At 35.4% G+C, this 15,845-nt stretch overlaps 1 protein-coding gene across 1 annotated transcript; it reads left to right on the forward strand.

Annotated features, from left to right (window-relative positions):
* The first annotated feature begins 4,950 nt into the window (after positions 1-4,950).
* LOC110452194 (regucalcin-like) lies at positions 4,951-9,015 on the forward strand. Its single transcript, XM_021500564.1, has 6 exons — positions 4,951-5,017; positions 5,205-5,384; positions 7,354-7,536; positions 7,797-8,024; positions 8,525-8,671; positions 8,759-9,015. The coding sequence occupies exons 1-6, from the start codon at positions 5,014-5,016 to the stop codon at positions 8,962-8,964; spliced, it is 948 nt and encodes a 315-aa protein (XP_021356239.1). The 5' UTR covers positions 4,951-5,013; the 3' UTR covers positions 8,965-9,015.
* Positions 9,016-15,845: the final 6,830 nt, after the last annotated feature.

Here is a 15,845-nt window from a genome sequence, read left to right on the forward strand (position 1 = left end):
TTTCGAACAGCAACAACACTTTCGCAATTCAAAACACTTATAAACAGCTGGTACGGACCACAACGTATATGTGTCACATGCAAACAACCTACATAATATACCACACAACAACATAGCATCACTTATTACTCTCATACAAGTACACAAGGTTTTTAAATATGCTTTTACACCCCATGTTTTTAGACTGATATCTGCTATTTTAAACAGCTACTTGTGTACATGTGCTTTTAAGAAATGATAGTGCTAGCCTAGCTGAAAATGAAATGTGATGTATGCGTAAAGTATTGACTTTGTAACTGTTTTATCATGCAATGTGTATGTCCTGTATGTTAGTCGGTTTTAATAGCTCCTTAGAGGTAATGTTGTATTGTTATACCAAAACTTTTGACTTTGACTTTGACTTTGAACCGTTGAACACACATGCCTTCCTCAATACTTAACATTTTGGAAACAATGACATTGAGCTATATGCAATTAAAGAATTTAATACATTTTTCATGTTTTCACATATTAGGTTGATATGATTTGTCCTATCAGGTGCACCCCAATTCGTGAAAAGTGAAAACAAAACTCTTAATGTTTTTTGGCTGATCAGCGTATCTAATTAGTGGTACTTGTTCACATAAGAATTATCTTGAATAATAAGTAATTAACAGATACTAACTAAGGAATTCATTTTGTTTTTTCATGTTTTCACAAATTGCGTTGATGTGAATTGTCTTAGCAGGTGCAACCCAATTCGTGAAAAGTGAAAAATATTTAAGCAATAAACTGCATAGATGTGGCAGACCAACTGGTATAACTGCCACATGTGTCACAGACAAACTGAATGGTGCGCGCTAGCATACAAAAAAAATATGTCTTTTCCAAATTTCAAATTTCCCGCTTATTACCGTCAGGTCAGGTCAGTATCTAGAACGGCACAAAGATAACAGCTGACGTCATGGGCTATTTTCCATACAAAATTGAAAAGACTCCGCAACTTTCGTTAATAATTCATTTGATTTTGATTTATCTATATATCATATTCTCGATTCATAAATAGTAACAAATGACATTTTGTAAGTAATTAATCGAGTGTCGTAAAACATTTTCCGATTTTATTGCGACCTATATCCGGCCCACGCACTCAACGAAGCCCGCAGTAATCAGGTCAGAGTTATAACATCTATTTTGGTGAAAAATCCAGGCGTAAAATTGTTTGATGATCTCACAGACACTTGAGACAGGTAGCTGGTGTTAGGGATCAAAGCAGAAGATACCGATAAGTTCGGTAGTGACACTGTTAAGTCGCTCGGAGGTGCAAAGACCAACTTCAGTTATAGTCTCATAAGATGAAGCTGCTATTGGCAGTACTTTAGTAGTAATATAGAAGGGCTTTGCCACACCAAATGTAAATATATCTATATAATTATTTTGCTAATAAGTGGATCTTATTAGTTTGGATGGTCAACAATACAGTCATTTTGAATGATAAGTAATTTCCACACAGTAATTTAAGAATTTAATAATTTTTTCATGTTTTCACATATTGAGTTGTTTTCACACGTTGACACGCTACATAGGTCCTCCCTCAGTGAGTTATCTGTGAAACATCTATGTTTCATCTTTCAATAATGTTCTGTCTGTGAATCATGAACCGCGTAAATAACACATATGACTTCCTCAATTATTTTTCGAAATAGGATATTTAGAAGTTGTATCCTCATACTTAACATTTTGGAAACAATGATATTTACCTGTAACAAATGAGCCTTTTTTTCTATCTATAAAACAATCGGTCGTCAAATTAATAGGACAATGACGACATACAAAAGACATATTTTAGTGATAAAGTATTATAGATGTGTTAAAATAGATGTTATTTGTATGTATTGAAGAATTCCAAAATACAAATTATTGATATTCGTTATACAAGTCCTCTCTCATATTATTTATGTTTGAAACATCCATTTGAATTACCCCTTCATTAATCAAAGTATAAGGAGCATGCAAAGTAGATTATAATGAATGTTTTTTTGAACTAGGGAAGAATATATGAATCCTTTCAGTAAACGTACCTTAAATCGAGAAAAAATTGTGCCTTATATTTCTGTTAAAATAATAATTTCCTTCATCATAAATGTAGAATATATTATATAAGAGAACCTTTGCCATAACAAGGACATCACAATTCGTGTTTAAGTAAACTGCTATCAATTTAGATATCTTGGAAAACTACTTAATTTGTTGGCATTTTCCAGACAATACAAATTCTGTTATTGATCATGTATGTGATGAGTTCTGAAATACAAAACAGTGATAAATAAATACACATTAGTTATTCATCAACGAATAATGAACCATTAAAACAAAAGAAAACGTTACTACGCCCAGTGGTATACTATTCAGAGGGGCAGAAAACTGCCGTGTCCCGGACCTCGACTTCACACGATGTTTGATATACATTATTATCAATATCCGCTTTTAATAAGCAGATAATTTTGCTTATCTTATACGTATGATTATAATTGACAATATCTAAAACATGAACATAAAAATAGCCTTTCAAGAAAATTAATTGTCGAACAATACACACTATTTGTGAAATTTCGGCTATCAAGAAAATGCTCCAGAGAATCCCGAAAATAATCAGGGACTTATCACGATCAGACATAATATAACGTTGATATTACATGTACACGCTAGAATGTTAACGTTTAACACGTGTAAAAGCTAATATTGGAAAGCTATGACTACTTACTAGATAAAGCCATCTGTTATAACTATAAAGACAACGACATCGACTACACACAATGATATGTAACACATGCAACAACAATAACTAGCATTACTCTGTTTATCATGGTATTTAAGGTAACAACAATAGTTAACATTACTCTGTTTATAATGGTATTTAAGGTAACAACAATAGTTAACATTACTCTGATTATAATGGTACTTAAGGTAACAACAATAGTTAACATTACTCTGATTATAATGGCATTTAAGGTAACAACCATAAATAGCATTACTCTGATTATAATGGTATCTAAGGTAACAACCATAAATAGCATTACTCTGTTTATACATGTAAAGGTAAAAACCATAAATCGAGTGATACCACCTATTTTAAAAACAACTACCATAAAAACGGTACGACTACACACTAGAATGTTTAATAATAATGATAATTATATACAGCATTTGCTATCTAGCTGACATAAGCCACTCTAAAGCGCTTTACAGTACATAGATATACAATTAGTTCAATTAGCAATACATTTTTGGAGGAATGCGCAGGAGCTGCCTTATCAGGCGCCAACTACTTGTCAGTACAGACTATTTAACACACTATTAACAAAACAACACGACAGCACAATACACGTGTTCTTATTCTGACCACGGAGGTAAATTCGTGTGACTGTGGTACAAAAGCACATGACTAGCATAGATACGGTTCTATTGATTAAGCTATAGAAGATCAAAACGGCTATCTAATGCTATCTCACATCTGTCCTACTCCCTTCTACTTCAATCCTGTTACTTGGTATAAAGTAGGTGTACAATGACCAAGGTTTATATGGATGATAGTCCTATCAACGGCTATCTCAGTTTGTTCTGCTTTCATCGAGTCACAAACATATGTAGCTTCAGATTGAGTTATAAACGTTGATATCTTTGTAGACCAGATGCGGTTAAGCGTGGGACTAAAAAAAAGTAAAATTAGCCCTTATACACGATGTTTAGTTTAAATATATGTCTTAACACAAATGATCGAGAGGCTTCAGACTGTAACCGTTATAGAATACCATCGCTAATCACGAACGAGCTACGGCCCTTTTTATATCCAGTCCTGATAATGATTTATATAGAGTTATTTCCCTGACTTCTTCAGTTATTTACATACTAACAGTGTACTAGTGTACTAGAATTCTTATCAGAATTTTCGCTCATTTCCAATTACATTTCTGCCAACGATAGTATAAGTATATGAATCTAATTGAGATTCTCTGTTAGAGGAATATTAAAACCCTGTTCACTAATATCCAGATAAAATTTATATTTCTAAGTGAAAACTGGATGAAGTATTGCATATTTTACACCTAACAGACCTAGCATGGAAATGTAGATTGTACGGGTCATCTTTTTCGTGCAGCATCAGGCTCATCATTACTTAAGTTGAAATGTTTTCCAAATAACTTTGAGCTGTAACAAGCGCTAACGATGACGCGGTTACTGTTAGAAGAGTACTTATATTTAAATTGTGAGAGATATTCCTGAGACAAGATTTCTGTTCAACTCCATGTTTTTGGTACGATTCTCATAGGATTTACGGTACTATGTTTTCAACCTCTGTTGATAGGTTTGAGTTCTTACAGATAGGTTTGGTTTCTTACAGATAGGTTTGGGTTCTTGCAGATAGGGTTCTTGCAGATAGGTTTGGGTTCTTGCAGACAACAAAAAGCATGGTCTAAACTAGCGGAACGCAATCATATGATCAACCAACTCTGCAAAACATATACTGTTCTTCATTCAATATAATTACTTTCTTATCTATTGACCTGGACATGTCTTGTTAATGTTGAAAGATAACTTGTACACTTGCTTAAGTAAAACAATAATCAGGAAAATAAATGATATTCTAAGAGACTACAAAGAAGATGAATGTCGTAAAGCAAACCTTGTAACCAACAAAACGACTTCGATAACGACACAACTCATTTTACAAAGTCTCTCGGTCGCCATACGCGGTCAGCTTTCCGGCAGTGCTACTGACAACCGAGACATGCGCTCGTACTCAATCTTCAGTGTTGTTGTCCGATAGATAAGTGTATCAGTACTTCTCACGATAACAACAGGAGATATACTATAATCTGGGGGATACGTGCGTCCTACTCACGTAAGTAGTGTTCTTTAAACATTATTGAAAAAACGTGTCACATATCATACTTCTCCAATTTTACATAAATCATTGTAATACTTCGCAATCAAGACAAAGACATAGAAAGTCGGAGGCAACGCAGAAGACACATGGGTAAATAGCGGTACTTAGAGGCAAACACAACATATTTCAGGGTAAATACAAAGGTTATCATGGAAGAAAAATCAAAATTAGTGGAACACATAGAAGATAAGAGAAAATATGCAATTGACTAATAAGATAAATGAAGAACATTTCCTTCTGTTTAAAGTGTACATTAATTTAAAAACTACTTCTCCAGAAAAAAAGTTTGTCCTAGGAACAATGACTGTGGAGTTAGCCATCCCGACCTTGACTTGTCTCCTTGGGGAGGGGCCACACTGGGACGATAAAGAACAGAAGCTTCTATTTGTGGACATACTGGCCAACACAGTGTATAAGTGGGACTCCGTCAAAGATAAACTGGAAAGCGTCACTCTAGGTAAGTCACAAACAAGACAGCGTCATTCTAGGTACGTCACAAGAAACACAGCGTCACTCTAAGTAAAGTCACAAACTGGACAGTGTCACTCTAAGTAAAGTCACAAGCAAGACAGTGTCACTCAAAGTTAAGTCACAAGCAAGACAGTGTCACTCTTAGTTAAGTCACAAACTTGACAGCGTCGCTCTAGGTACGTCACAAGCAAGACAGTGTCACTCTAAAGTCACAAACTGGACAGTGTCACTCTAGGTAAGTCACAAGCAAGACAGTGTCACTCTTAGTTAAGTCACAAACTTGACAGTGTCAATCTTAGTAAAGTCTCAAGCAAGACAGTGTCATTCTAGGTAAGTCACAAGCAAGACAGTGTCACTCTATGTAAGTCACAAACTTGACAGTGTCACTCTAAGTTAAGTCACAAGCAAGACAGTGTCACATTTAGTTAGTCACAAGCAAGACAGTGTCAATCTTAGTAAAGTTTCAAGCAAGACAGTGTCACTCTAAGTGAAGTCACAAACTTGACAGTGTCACTCTAAGTAAAGTCACAAGCAAGACAGTGTCACTCAAAGTTAAGTCACAAGCAAGACAGTGTCCCTCTTAATTAAGTCACAAACTTGACAGCGTCGCTCTAGGTAAGTCACAAGCAAGACAGTGTCACTCTAAGTAAAGTCACAAGCAAGACAGTGTCACTCAAAGTAAAGTCACAAACTGGATAGTGTCACTCTAAGTAAAGTCACAAGCAAGACAGTGTCACATTTAGTTAGTCACAAGCAAGACAGTGTCACTCTTAGTTAAGTCACAAACTTGACAGCGTCGCTCTAGGTAAGTCACAAGCAAGACAGTGTCACTCTAATTTAAGTCACAAGCAAGACAGTGTCACTCTTAGTTAAGTCACAAACTTGACAGTGTCACTCTTAGTTAAGTCACAAACTTGACAGTGTCCCTCTTAGTTAAGTCACAAGCAAGACAGTGTCGCTCTAGGTAAGTCACAAGCAAGACAGTGTCACTATTAGTTAAGTCACAAACTTGACAGCGTCACTCTAGGTAAGTCACAAGCAAGACAGTGTCACTCTTAGTTAAGTCACAAACTTGACAGCGTCGCTCTAGGTAAGTCACAAGCAAGACAGTGTCACTCTAAGAAAAGTCACAAACTGGACAGTGTCATTCTAGGTAAGTCATAAACTTTCATAGTCCACTTTATCAAATTGCATCCCCCGAAACCTTCTATTGTAATTATGTTTGTTAGCTGTCGACGTCTTTCACGAAATTTAATTCAAGCAAGCACTTGAATACTAATCAACTGAGACATGTGCAAACGCAATGTTCAGAAAGCATGGATGCTACTTTCACTGTTGGTCGTGTTGTAAGTAAAGATCGAGGTCAGCGGCTTATGCAGGCGTTCAGTAGTAAGCCGTCCCTGTTGGTCATGTTGTAAATTAAGATCGATGTTTATGTAAGAGCCTGCAAATCTTTAAGTTACAATTTCAGGAGGGAATATACATGTACGATCGACGCTAACAATAATCAGCGTATCATTGGTATGTAAGTATAATTGCAGGATTTGGCTAGGTTTTTCGTAACCAGTCCTGGTATGATCTTCGATAAATATAGTCTCATGTGAAAAAACAAGAAAGCCAGGTGAGGATCACAGTGTATTATCATGGGAATGTCAACAGCCTGCTCGAATATGCTGCCATCGAACTCGACAAACATTTCGTCCACCAGGAACACAACCAATATCAAGATACCATGCTCAGTATATGTCATAATTATGCCCCAATACAAAGACATATTAGCATCGTTGTTCGCCTTTCTTAGACATGAAAGCTTTCACAATTAAAGAATGGTGGCATTCTTCCGGTTTGTGAGGTGAATGGTAAGTAGTGGAAGACTAACCAATCATCAGCTTAATATATTAATAGAGTAATATGTCCAAATGCAATGACTAATTTACATGTTTATATTGTTGAAGAGGACACTGTCGGAGCCGTTGTGCCATGTAAGAAGGGAGGCTATATGGTGGGTCTGGGCCGGTCAGTAGCTCATTTGGACTGGTCTTCTCAAAAAGTGACAAAGATTCATGAAATACCACTGAACGGCACCAAGAATAAGTTTAACGACGCCAAGTGTGACCCGGCAGGTAGATTCTGGACAGGTAAGTGTAAACATGATGGACAAAAAGCAGTATTGTCTGAAATTGTTTTTACAGTTTAACATCAGTATTGTAAGTCTTCAGATAATCAAATAATCGGTTCCTACTACAAATCGTCCCGAATAAAAAATCTGTCGCAAAATGTTTGGAAGAACGGAGAAAATATAAAATCTATTCACTGCACTTTCTGTAAAATCCTTGTTTCAGACTGTACAAACTATATTGAACACCCTGTATTAATGTGACCACGTTTTACTATACAGGAAGTATGGGACATCAAATCTCTAACAACCCTAATATGTTCGAGCCTGAAAAGGGAGAGTTGTACTGCTTAGACATTGACGGGACCCTCCACAAACGTGTCGAGAAAGTGAGCATCTCAAACGGTCTAGTGTGGACCCAGGACAAGCGCACTATGTACTATATAGATTCTGTGCCTGGCCAGGTCTACGGTTTCGACTACGATATTGACACAGGGGCAAAATCAGTACGTACACAATGTTAATTATTAAAAGAACACAATGAAAAATTTAATACACTTTCAGACGTAAAATATTTGTTTAATGTTTCTAATACGCACTGCAGCAAAAGATATAAAGGAGTCTAGGTAGTGGTACAGTGTTAGTTATTAGAAGTCATATATGACGACGTGGGCACTGGCGACTCAGCAACATGACTCCTAAGAAAAGTGACAAAGGCAACCACTGATGATAAATCAACTACACAATAAATCAGGATTATCTGACGACCATGTCCACAGATGACAGTACAACTTGTCCACTGAGCAACACAACAACTAAAGTAAAAATTACGAAATGCTTACTGTTCGTCTGCTATGCCTGACCTTCTGGCTTCTTTCATACTGTATTGTTAGCAATGTATCGCAATTGAACAATGGTTTACAAATATTTACATTTATTCTCCTAAAATCCGAAACTAGCACGTTGAACAAATGGAACTGAATGTCAAGTTGTTGGTTTTTCTATTTCAGCAAACAGACGTGTGATCATCGACTACAATAATTTTGACGACGCTGATTCTATGGGATTGCCAGATGGAATGACAAGTGACGTCGATGGAAATCTTTGGATCGCCAGCTGGGGTTTCGGGAAAATCATGTGCTTTGATCCTCTCTCAGGTACGTAACTATTTTTATCCGTATTATGAATGTAAAATGTGTACTTGAAATTAAATTCATTTTCAAACCGAAACGGTTCTGTTTCAGGAAAGAAACTCCGGACCATTCAAATTCCTGCCATGCGCACAACGTCATGCTGTTTCGGCGGGAAGAATTTGGATGAATTGTACGTGACGAGCGCTAGACAAGGGGCCTCGGATGAGGAACTGGCAGCATATCCAATGTCAGGGTCAACATTCAAGGTCACGGGTTTAGGGGTCAAAGGACTTCCAGCGAACGTGTATGAGGGATAAGACTCTTCCTGATAATAAACTTCTACAGTAAACAGCTGGAGAAGAATTACATAAGTTTTATTGATGGTTACTTTTATGTGAAGCTTCTAAATATGTTTCTGTTATTAGGTTTTATGTTTACATTTATAAAGGAACATGAACAAGTAAATAAGAAAATCAAGAGATTTTAGGTATGTTCTATTTGTTTGTGTTGTTTACATTAATTGCTAGGGTATACGCAGAAGAGTGTTTCCCTGGCGGAATCACAGCTACACTAATATAACATTATTTATAATGACATGAAGGGTTTGTCATCGGTAGATTTGTTTGTTGACTCTGATGACTTTGTTATCGTGAAATATTGACTTATTGGACACCAAGATTTAATATTAACATATATTTACAGTCTGTGTTGCATTTGCCTATATGTCGTTAGTAAACCAAATTCCAGTATATGAGACTGTATACTACAATTTACAGTGATTCGGTCAGTGTAGGAACATACATGGCCACCAGATACTTTCGGTATCAATAGGCCTATAATCAAAGAAGATTCTGAGTTCGTTAGCATTGAGCAATGTAGGTCATCGCAAAAAATAAAGCAACCTGACAAATTATGACGAAATTACCAAGTTCAAGTTTGCCAACGTCATCACACAGGTGCTCGGTTTCGAGATTTTGAGTTATGTATAACATCAGTGAATAACCACAACACTAAAAGTCAGCATTTATGTAACCCTGTAAAAAGCCGAGGGTATCGACAAGGTTTTAGAATGTGTATAAATACCTTTTTAAGTGTTGTGGTTCTTCAGTTATGTCATCCATTCCTCAAAATCACGAAACCGAGCCCCTGTGAACGTCGTCTGCTAGCTTTGCTAATCTGACCGATTAGACATGGAATCTTATTCAAACGAAATGTCCTTGGAATCGTTATCACCAACTGAAAGGACCACTTTAATTTCCGAGTATATATACCTCTGAAAATAACGGTTTTCCGAGCCGCATCACTTCCAAATACATGTAATAAATCTATGCGCGAAAACCAGCTTTAACATAAACACACTCATATGAAATAAATAATAAAGTTAAGTTTGTGTTCAAACCATTTTATGTGCGTGTGGTTTGCAATGACACGAGGGACTATATTATTTCTTCTGGAAAATTTGTGTGTTCTGGGATTTAAACTTACTGACGTCACTGATATGATAAACGGGAAATTCCAACGTATTTTTGCTTCAGTTACTATACAAAATAAACTATATTAATGTAAATATAGCATTGAACTGTTACCAGATGCAGTATACAGTCGATATGAATGTATACTGCATCTGTTAACAGTTCAATGCTTAAATATCAGCATGAAAACGTAACAAACAAGGACACTGCAGGGCGGAACAATATACGCCCGTTGAATGCCATAAAGTGCTAGATACTATCTTGCATTTAAGTAAGATTTGCATCACCTTAACAGTGGCTAGCTAGCATGCTATAAATCTCACTTTTCACTACAAAGTCAATGTTCAATTTTCTTTAATTTTCTAATAGTTTGGAGGGGGGAGCACCAGATACCGATAAGCTTATACTTAGATTAGTAACGGATGAAAATAAAGTGATTACGGATATTGATGAAATAATAACAGAACAAACTAAATTTTATGCGAACCTATACAATAATAGAGAAGCAAACATTGATGACCACATTCTGAAATATATTCCAATGATGAAAATTCATACAACAAAAAAATAACAACAGAACAACCTCATTAGAGGGAAGTTATTTTAAGTAGATTGGAATGTTTATTTAAAAAAAAAAAAAAAAATGGGCAATTTTAAATAACCTGGTTTAGACGGTTTCAGTGGAATTTTATAATTTTTTCTTCAATGATTTACATGAACCTCTTATAATTTCTATTAACAAAGCATTAGAAGTAGGGCAACTATCTATTTTCAGAGACCAGGCGTAATTAATTGTATTGCAAAAGACGGAAAGTCAAAACTATATTTGAAAAATTGGTTACCAATATTTCTGTTAAATGTTGATTATAAAATTGCATCAGCAAGTATTTCAAATAGAATAAAACCAGTTTTACAAGATTTAATCTGCGATACTCAAAAAGGGTTAATTAAATGGAGATATATAGGTAAATATACACGTCTTATTCTTGATCTTATTGATAAGACTAATGAAAAGATATTCCAGGGCTACGTATTTTGTTAGATTTCGAAAAAGCATTTGACTCTTTTGAATGGCGTTTCATGTTAATAAATTTAAACTTCATCATGATATCCAAATTATCTTCGTTGAGTACTATGGCTTACTCGCATCTATCCCATGTTCATGGGAAAATGTGATTAAAACATACAAGAAAAATATTGATGTATTAGAAAACAAATATATACAAATACTAAAAGGGAAAAAAGATAACTAGAGACTTTTATACAGTATTGGTCAATCGATATATCAAGATCTCACTATTTCATCTATGCAAAATTGGCTAGAAAAAATGGGATTAGGTATAACAAATGACAGTTGGAAGATGTATTTCAAACTACTTTTCAATATAACAGATGACACAACACTACAATCTTTTCAATTTAAATTGCTACATAGACTACACTATACAAACTCTAGGCTAATGAAAATGAATATTACAGAAATAGAAATTTGTAAAATTTGTACGGTGAATAGAGATTTTATTTTGCGATTGTCCTCATACACGTGCGTTATGGTCATTTTTAAGACGACAATTTTTAACTAATTGTAATATAGATTATCCATGGTCAGATATTTCCTTTATATGTGGAATAGATGACACTCCTGAAAATGAAAGTTAGAATTCATTAGTATGCGAGACAATATGTAATACAATGTAATAATTGCTCCACTGTGTACTAACATGTGAACAATAAATAAATAAAATATGATAAAAAATACAAAAAAATACTGATTGGTTTAAATTTTATCATTAATTTAACTGTTTGTCTCAATTGTGCAACCTGAAACTTAATCTTATTTGTGGTTTGAAGAGACATAAATGATAAATGTATTGTAATGAGGCATAAAAGATAAATGTATTTTAATGAGGCATAAAAGATAAATGTATTTTAATGAGGCATAATAGATAAATGTATTTTAATGAGGCATACAAGATAAATGTACTTGCTAAGACAAAGTGTGGAAAGATTTTGTACAAAACGAAATTGAGGATGTTGTGCATTGACATTTTGAAATAAACATGAAACTAACACTTGTTTCAGTCTGGTTGTTGTGGATGACATTTTATGATGTATGCAAAAAATGGACGGAGTCGGGGATGAATTTGCAAAGTGCTGATAGTTTTTTTTGGCTCTTATGGTTCAGCACATTTTTCACCACAATGAAAATGTCTCAATCTTTTACATGTAATATCAACTGTATGATACTGGTGACCCAAAAATGCAAGATCAGAATGTTTTTGTTCTTTTAACATGAGAACAAATAATTAAAATGATTAACCAATGTACAAAGAACAAGCGGCTCAATGGGCCTGCATAGCTCACCTGGTATTAAGTGTACAATTGTAACCTTAAAAGTTGAATAAAATAAAGCTACAGGCAAAATATCAATGACTTGACTGAATGGCATTCAGAAGATCCTGTTAAACGATCTAAACAAATTTGATCCCTGTGACCTTGAAAGTCAATCGTGGACATTAATTAAGTTGAACAAACTCCATCCCTGAATGCAACGTGCCAAATATACTACCCAATACATTTGGCTTATTGAGAAGATGACTAAGGACCAGACGTGACCTTGAAAGTGTGTGAATGCCATTCACATGAACCCTAGACCTTTGGGTTATTCAGATAAAGTCATTTAAATGTTTTTAAGACAATTGACTCATGTGACGTTTAATATGAGTGAAGGTCATTCATTTGAACAAACTCTGTATCCCGCCATGCCAACATTTTTTCCGGCGAAATATCATCAGCCTGGACCTTTGGTTATAAAGAAGATGTTGTTTAAAGGTAAGGTAGTTGGCCCCTGTGACCTTGAATATGGGTGATGGTCATTCATTTGAACAAGATTGGTAGCTCCCATGCCAACATTTTTCTGTACAAATTTCATTAGCGTGAATGTTTTTGTTATAGAGAAGAATTGTTAAACTTTTTAAGACAATTGACACCTGTGACTTTGAATATGGACGAAGGTCATTCATTTTAACAAAATTGGTATCCCTCCATACCAACATCTCTTTAGCCAAATATCATCACCCTAGACATTTGGGAATTCAGATGAAGTCGTTTAAGTGTTTTTATGACAATTGACCTATGTGACCTTGCATATGAACGAAGGTCACTCATTTGAACAAACTGTGTATCCATTCATCCCTGCATGCTATTGGCCATACATCATCATTCTTAAGCTTTTGGTTATTCTTCAGATGTTGTTTAAAGATTTGAACATATTTGACCCCTGTGACCTTGAATATGGGTGATGGTCCAATCATGCTACTAGCCATACTAGCCATATATCAACACCCTACCCCACTTGGTTATTTAGAAGAAGTTGTTTAAAAGTTTAAAGATATTTGACCCCCTTGTGACCTTGAATATGGACGATGGTCATTCATTTGAACAAACTTGGTAGTACTTTGTCCCAACATGCTATTGGTCAAATATCATTTGAGCCATCTGGTTATTCAGAAGAAGTTGTTTAATGATTTGACCATATCTGACCCCTGTAAGTGTACATTATTACATGGTTAGTCAGGGGTTATATTTATATGCAATCGGACAAAATCTTGTCATTCCTAAAATAAAAGGAGGATTTGGAAGAATTTGCTATGGTTCCCCTATTGAGCCCCGCCCCTCTGTCCCCAGGGGGGTCAGACCCATTGTTGGTTCAAAATTAGGTCCCCTTCACCCAAGGATGCTTTTGACCAAAAATGGACATAATCCTGTCATTCCTACTGAAGAAGAACGATTTAAAAGCGATTTTCCCCTTTGGCCCTGCCTCTCTGCCAAAGGGGGGTCACACCAACCATTTATATACAAGAGTACCGCGGGGCGGAACAATAAAAAAATCAAATACTGAAATGAACAAAGGGCAATAACTTTGCTAAAATCGTCAAATCAAAATTCTTTTCAAGGAAACAAAACAACATATCATGATTATTTAGCCTACTAGGTTCCAAAGAGATCCGTTGAAAAATGTAGGAGAAGAATGCCGGACAAAAATTAAAAAAAACTGAAATGAACAAAGGGCAATAACTTTTGGGAGAATTGTCAAATCAAATTTGAAGGAGGAGATTGCCGGACAAACAAAAGTTTACACCGGACAGACGGACAACGCCATACCATAATATTCCCGTTAAATTTGACGGGCGGAAAAAAACCGTGAAGTTCCGTGGGATTTCCCAGTGGTTGTATTTTGATGTAACATTTTGAGGGTTTCTTTTTCTTAAAAAATATTTTTCCTTTTATTTACTTATAAGGTCTGTCATCACCTTCGGGTAATAATACCACCATCCCCATTTCTTCACCACACAGAAACGTCCATATTGCCCAGACCGAGCAGTGACCCGGCTTCTTTTAAAATGAGGGTTACAAAAAGTATATTAACAAATAGAATAAATATAGGGATTAAACGGCGTTTTTTAATCCATATGTTTACAATTTTACTTGAGAACAATTGTTTAATCTAATTTATTTGTTCTTAAATAATTTATTTATTTACTGCGTATAGAATAGGCCTATGTGTCGTCCTTTAAGACCTTGGCGGAAAGTCTTATTTAAATAAAATTGGCGCCAAAAATAAACCGTAGTCATTTGAGTGTTTGACGCAGGGGCATTCTCCATGTTATACGACGCTAAGCGACAAGACTCTCATTAAACAAGGTTAACATATGACGTCATATTAAGTAAACAAAGTGTTACGTCATGAGAGTTTACTACATATTTTAATTCCTACTCAAGTTTGACTAAATGCAACTACCAAATGTAACCTGTTTCATTTCCCGATGAATTTTACCAGATTAACATTATCTGTGCTTATGATTTTGCGAAGGGAGATAACTATAGACATGTTTAAACAAAGAAGATGTGCCACTTGATGAGATTTAACATTTTTATTGAAGCTACACAAGAAATTGTTCAAACAACCAAAAAAAATCAATCAGCCAAATATTATCAGCTCACGGTTGCTAGCGGTAGTGACCCATTCTGCCTCTTGTGTCAGTAACGTCCGGTACAAATCGAAAACAACGTAGATCCATGTGGTCCTGAAGAAATTTAGCGGCTCCCCACTTCGAGCTAGTAAAAAGAATGGTTGTGTAGACTCGCAGCGGAGCCTGCGCACTGGGTCTAGGCATTATTCTTCCGCGATGACGCGTCAGAAAATTTGATATCTTATGAACTCATCAACAAAAATTAAATATGACATCTTAAATATAGTTTTATGTTTTGTTTCTACATCATTTGGCTATATTGAACCATCAACCTACACCATCATGTGGTATGATGGGCCTTCAATGACGAACTATATTTTTTACATTAAGTCAGTACGTAGACAAACGATCAGAATGGACTCATCAAGTTCCAATTATTGAGAATAAAACACGTTGAGTGAAATATAAGGTTTGAATGTTGCTTTGGTTGATTTCATGGGGTGATGAATTGAGTTGGTCTTGGAACAAATTCAACATGAACTACTTCGCAGTTCATTACATTTGTTTCAAGACCAACTCAATTCATCACCCAATGAAATCGACCAAAGCAAGATTTAATCCTCAAATGAGATCCAGTTCTGCTGGTAATGTTCACATAGTGGTTTGCAGCGCAAATGTAAATATATAGTTGTAACTACCATGTCAGTAAAGTGATAATCAGAGCTCCAGTTTTTCTGGATTCACCTAAACAAA

Source organism: Mizuhopecten yessoensis, unplaced genomic scaffold (assembly GCF_002113885.1).
Source record: "Mizuhopecten yessoensis strain PY_sf001 unplaced genomic scaffold, ASM211388v2 scaffold6459, whole genome shotgun sequence".
Lineage (NCBI taxonomy): Eukaryota > Metazoa > Mollusca > Bivalvia > Pectinida > Pectinidae > Mizuhopecten > Mizuhopecten yessoensis.